The 6,009-nt window shown below is 45.9% G+C and overlaps 1 protein-coding gene across 1 annotated transcript; it reads left to right on the plus strand.

The window, feature by feature from the left end:
• Positions 1 to 4,361: 4,361 nt before the first annotated feature.
• LOC108925164 (leucine-rich repeat-containing protein 4C) lies at positions 4,362 to 5,797 on the plus strand. Its single transcript, XM_018736941.1, has 2 exons — positions 4,362 to 4,932; positions 5,607 to 5,797. The coding sequence occupies exons 1-2, from the start codon at positions 4,362 to 4,364 to the stop codon at positions 5,795 to 5,797; spliced, it is 762 nt and encodes a 253-aa protein (XP_018592457.1).
• The last annotated feature ends 212 nt before the right edge of the window (positions 5,798 to 6,009 follow it).

Consider the following 6,009-nt stretch of genomic DNA (forward strand, 5'->3'; position numbering starts at 1 on the left):
CTGTAATATCTCCATGACAGAAAGCATATTTTTCCAAAATGTTTCCCAGATCTTTAAAGAACGCTTTGAAGCGAGAAACGCTGAATAATTAAATACTCGGTGGTCCCAGTTAAAAATATGAAAAAATCCCAACTCCTAAGACAGGAACATCTGTGAGAATCACACATCTGGCAGCGCCGAGAGCTGCAGTAGCTCTGTTGACACACCAGGTGTCACAAGTAAACTGGAATTTCAGTGGGAAACAAATACACGAAGACTTGAAGTGCAACCAAGTAAAAATCCCCAGCCTTTATCGCTGGACCAGTGATCTTACTACAGTATAACTGGCTCATCCCAGTTAGGGTACCATCACCTTTATCAGGATAGTCAAAAAAAGTTTCCAAAAACTGATCTCATTGAGCAATCGATCAACCCCCCGCCCCCACCCTACGAGTTCGTGACAAACCGGTGGTGGATCTCCGAGAGCCCAAAGAGCCAATATGTTTGGCGTTGGGACCTTGAGCCCTAAGGGCCACTGGACTGAGAGCCTGTTGATGGGATCCGTCACCACGGCGGTGCTCCGCTTTTACCCGTGCGAAGACGCGCCGTAACCTCCTAACTGTCAGCGCGGCATGGAGCTGCCAATTAGACGGACACGGTGAAGTGAACATCATTAAGGCCAGCAGCTGCCTGCCGAACTCAACCCCCCTCGCTAACCCGCTCCCCGCCGAGGACGGCAGCCGCCGCGCTGCTTCGGGCCGAAAAAACCGACAAGCACAGTAATAAACAGGGCTGTAAAACAACTACGCTGGGTTTTGAAATCACTCTTCACACCCTGCTGAGTGAGAGTGCAGACAGACACCGAGAAGCCAATTAAACAGGACGCATAACAAGGAAAATGTAGACGTTGACGAGTGATCCAGCGCCCTTCCGCTCGATTAACAAATACCCTTATCCCCTGTTCTCCGGTCCTCATTTATTCCTGGGAACGGACTGAATGCTGGAAAACTGGATGATAAATCCCTTGTATTATTTTTGTTCATTGTTACGACCCCAAGTCACCTAGGGGTGTAGTCGGGTGTAACGTAAAGGTTTTCGTACCAAGTGATGAGTTATGAACTGACGAGACAACAAACAGGATGCGCAAACAGGAGTGTGTGTTTAATGTTCTTGTGAAAGTGTACAAAATAAAGAGAAAACATGCAAATTTTACAGAAGTGTGAAGTGTAATCAGAAAACAAAGAAAAAAGCCTAAATACCTGGGTGGTGCGAGAGGATGTGGAGGCGATCCCCGCTCAGTCTGTGTGGAGTTTGTATGTTCTGCCCCTGTCTGTGTGGGTTTCCTCCAGGTGCTCTGGTTTCCTCCCACAGTCTAAAAACTCACCCATAGTGTGTGTAGGTGTGTGTGTGTGTGTGTGACAGAGAGAGTGTGTTCCACTGATGTATGGATGGGTGACTCATTGTAAGTAGTGTATCTAGCAGTGTAAGTCACCACAGTAAATAAGGTATCGGCTGATAACACTACATACAGTTCATTGGAAGTCGCTTTGGAGAAAATAACAATTATGCTATACGAATAAATGTAAATGTAAATGTAGAAAAACCACTTTCTAACTCCAACCAAGGAACAAAAAGGGGTCAAAACCCAAAACAAGGTCTTCCGCCACCTTCCTAACGAACAACCAAACAAATGTGCAAACAGGGTAAAAGTGATACCAACAGAGAAAGAAGCAAAAATATCAACGTACACATGAGAAGATTAACAGAAAGAACAAGAGCACTCTCAAAATCGCACTAGAACAGTTGGTTAATCCATGAGCAGGTTCCCCAATGGCCTCTAGGAAGTGTCTTTTCAATATCCGGGAAGTCCTGCCCTTCCTGGTCCAGCGAATGAGGTCCATCACTCCTGGACTGACACTGATGGACAGCCGTGATTTCAAATCTACATCAGGGGAGGGCAAAACCAAAAAGAACGCAATATGTACACCCACTGTGGACAAAATTGGGGGAAAATTCCAGCTACTTCCAAACCCATCCCATATTTACCCCAAAATCACCGTAAATGATGCCTAATGTCATAACTTGTGCTGCACATGAAAATAGAATGAATAACAATAACAGCATTATGTATAAAATAAAGTGTTGAAAGTATTGTGTAATTCAAGCAAGACCAGCATGCCAGACTGCAGCTGAGAGCATGGGTACACTGTTCCCATAATGCAGTGCTTCTCAAAGTTTTTCCTCACATAACCACTTGGCACAATTTTTCAAATGCAATCTTTTTTGTGCCAGACCCAATGTCACAACACAGACCACACACACACATTCTGAACCACTTGTCCCATTTGGGGTCATGGGGAGCCAGAGACTAACAACAGAGGGCATAAGGCTGGAGGGGACACACCCAGGACAGGACTCCAGTTTGTCGCAAGGCATCCCAAGGGGGACTCGAACCCCAGACCTACTGGAGAGCAGGACCCGGTCCAACCCACTGCGCCACTGCGCCACTGTGCCACCACACCCCCTGCAACACAGACCAGATAAATTAAAATCTGGACTGATTAACAAAAAGTCCCGTTAATAATCATGGACAATATACAGTGAAAACCTGAGGGGTTGGTATATGACATGGTCTGGCAGGCTTACAATTTTACATGTTTTTAAGTTGGACACTCTACTGTGGTACGGAGATGACCTGTTGCAATTCAAATCCAATGGCATATCTAACACCAGTGTTGACCAGATGACCATCTTTTCTCCAATGAAACCCCTCCTGGTCAGGTTGAACTTAAGTTCTGGAAGTCATATGTTCAGATTTGGTTGTTGATTCTTGGGGACGTTACAGTAGTTTATTTGGGTGAACACCTTGGTGTGCGTGAGTTCGTTTGAGATCAGACGTATGACCGCATGCCGTCCACCACCCCACCCCACCCCACCCCAATCCATCCAATCCCACTCAATCCAGTTTGGACATGGAGCCCAGGGAAGAATGTTGAGTTGAAGATGTGAACAGTCGCTTCCAAGCTTCACCCCAAACTGCTGCTGGCAGATTAACTAACATTCATAGTCTCATTAATGCTGACTGTCAAAGCGCCAACTTTCGGGTCATGCATATTTACTCATCATACCTCTGGATGCTGCCAGACCCTGGTGATGCATCCCCGTTCAAACATTGCTTTCACGGCTATGTTCTCCAGTAACCCAGACACCCAGACAAGGTCACAGGGCTGTGAGCCAACGCTAGACTGTGAGGAACTTTTATTCCAGCAACTGCTGGACTCAGTTTCTTTCTTTAATTTATTCACACTCACAAGTGGCTGGAAGGCAGTGGAGAAGACAGAAGTTCTTCATTCCCCGACAAGTGAAGCACTTTGAGACAGAACTCATCAGCGGAGGAGTTCAATGGATGACTGCAAATTTCACCCATATTCAAGGTAGGTGAAGTTCCCAGAATTTCAACACTCGTTTCAGAAGCAAATCATTTCATTTAGTAATTTAACCTTAGGGAGAATTTTTTACTCTAGTAACTCATCATGAATAAAATGTGTATAAAGTGCCATTAAGATACTAAAGAGAGATTTTGAACTGTTGCTATATGTATGAGCCTTAAACAGAATCCAAACAGCAAACCGAACTGCGAGTTACGAACATTGCGAGGGATGGAAATGTAGCTACCAAGTGTGTCTGATGCATCACTGTTTCCAGGGGAATGTGGCTCACTGTCTGGCTGCTGTTGTCCCCACTGTGGTTGGCGGGGATCACAGAAACATGTCCCAACACATGTGTGTGTCCTCGCAAAGCCAGCTCTAAGAAGTCAGAGGTCAACTGTCACAAGAGAGGCCTGAAGACCTTCCCTAAGAGCCTTCCCCAAGACGCTTGGATCCTGAAAATGGGTGAGTTTTCCAGCAGTGCAATGATGGAGATACCATGGACCACTAGATTAGCAGCTGCTTAAACACCTATACCTTTCTGGGCCCAAAAATTGCCATTCGGTACCATGAAGAGCTTTCTGCTGGGCCTTTGAGACTGATCTTAATCTCAAGTTCTTCTATAAAAATTTGGAAACCATTAAAATGTGAGGGGACAATAAAATTGGGAACCTACTCAGTTTATATAAAACTGACTAAAACAAAATTCATTGCTTTGATGCAGTAGAGTTCCTGCGAAACACCACACAGCTTCAGACAGTGTAATCCTCATGCCAAATGGTGATTTGATTCACCACAATTTTGCTATTTATTCTTTGCCTCCAAGGTGAAAACCTTTTGCAAGAGCTCCCAGCGAATATTTTGAAATCGATTCCGGAAATTCAAAGCATAAACTTGGAACGCAACTCTATCAAATCTATACACCCGCAAGCCTTCTCTGGGGCCAGGAGGCTGATGGTGCTCAATCTGTACGGAAACCAGATCAACAAACTCCCCTTGAAAGGCTTCCGAGATCTTGTCAACCTCCGGTTCCTGATGCTGGGCCAGAACCAAATCTCTACCATCAATCCTGAAATGCTGGTGGGCTTGAGGAACCTGTCGGATCTAGACATGCCAGTGAACTCCATCACAGCCCTTCCTGACAATTGCTTTAAGCCCCTGGTTTCCCTCAAAGTTCTGGATTTGGCCTTGAACCGCATTCAAAAGCTCTCACCCAAATCCTTTGAGGGGCTCCGGGAGCTGATGTTCCTCAACCTGGACAACAACAGCCTGAAGACAATCCCTCGCGGTGTTTTCCGACCCCTGGTCTCACTACAGACTCTGGTACTGGACAATAATCTGCTGGGCACTCCGAGTGCTTCCATGTTGGAGGGTCTCTCTGCCCTGAAAGAGCTGTACTTGAGGAACAATGAGATCCAGAAGCTACCAAGGAACTTCTTCAAGCACACCCTGGGGCTGACCCAGCTCGCTCTGAGTGGGAACCGCCTGGTTGCTCTAGATGGGACTTCGCTGGCCCAGCTGCCAGGTAAGGACTTGTTATTTCATCCCACTTCTGCCACCACTAAATCATTCCTTAGCTGAGGAGACACTACTTAACACAGTCTAACTGGTACTTAGTTAAACCAGGAGCACTTTTTACACTGAAACAAGCAAAAAAAGAGTCTAATATGATTAACAGGGTGCAAAGAAACAAACCAATGTCAATGTAGAGGTCCTCCCAGTCAGAAACAATATCATTTGTTGGTCCCCAGTGAGTTTGTCTAGCTGGCATGTGTATGATGTTATAAACAAACTCTGCTTCTCTTTTCATTTGTTTTTTGTTACCCACAGTTGGGGAATTTCATTCACTCTGCTGAACTTTGTTCTCATTTTCCAGTCAAACTGACACTTATTATCATGATTTATCCATTTTCTCCAAAGCAAGTTACAACGTTAAGTTTGCCCACTAAGCTTTTTACAATGATTTTTCCGTTTAAACAGCTGGGTAATTTTTACTGGAACAATTCAAGGTAGGTGTCTTGATCAAGGGTATTGCAGCAGGAGTAGGGATTTGAGCCAGGGACCTTCTTTTTACTAGGAAATGGCTCTAACCACCTCGCCACCTGCTGGCACTTTGGCGATAGTTAGTTAGCGAAAATACTACTTTTTCCATTAAAATTTAAGAGGATTTCAGTCATGTTGCCGGTGCGCCTCTTGCAGCTCTCCGAGACGTGTTCTTGCAAGACAACCCCTGGCGCTGCAACTGCGGGGTCGCATCTCTTGTGCGCTGGATTTCACAGAGCACGGCCAGATCTTCAACCCTGGGAGTGCTGAGGTGTGCCGCTCCGCCGGCACTGCAGGGCAAACCTTTCCAAAGCCTCGTCGCCGACAACCTGAAGTGCAAGGCCTGAACCCCCCCCGGCCGGTTTCCACGGACACCACGCGGGCAGCAAGGACGCCCCTGGAACACGCTACGCCGTCCTTCAATTTTCAGGACAAAAGTGTGCAACTAAAAAAATCTCATGAAAGAAGAAACAAAGGAAACGTTTAACACCGTAAACGGAGACACACTGGTGAGGATGTACAATGCAGTGATTTTCTGCGGTAATTTGAGCGGTAATAT

The sequence above is a fragment of the Scleropages formosus genome, chromosome 1 (assembly GCF_900964775.1).
Source record: "Scleropages formosus chromosome 1, fSclFor1.1, whole genome shotgun sequence".
NCBI classification, from domain to species: domain Eukaryota; kingdom Metazoa; phylum Chordata; class Actinopteri; order Osteoglossiformes; family Osteoglossidae; genus Scleropages; species Scleropages formosus.

Coding starts and splice junctions, on each gene's coding strand:
- LOC108925164 (XM_018736941.1), top strand. CDS start 4,362: ATGGTGCTCAATCTGTACGGAAACCAGATCAACAAACTCCCCTTGAAA. Junction 4,933..5,606: donor TTCGCTGGCCCAGCTGCCAG/GTAAGGACTTGT, acceptor CGCCTCTTGCAG/CTCTCCGAGACGTGTTCTTG.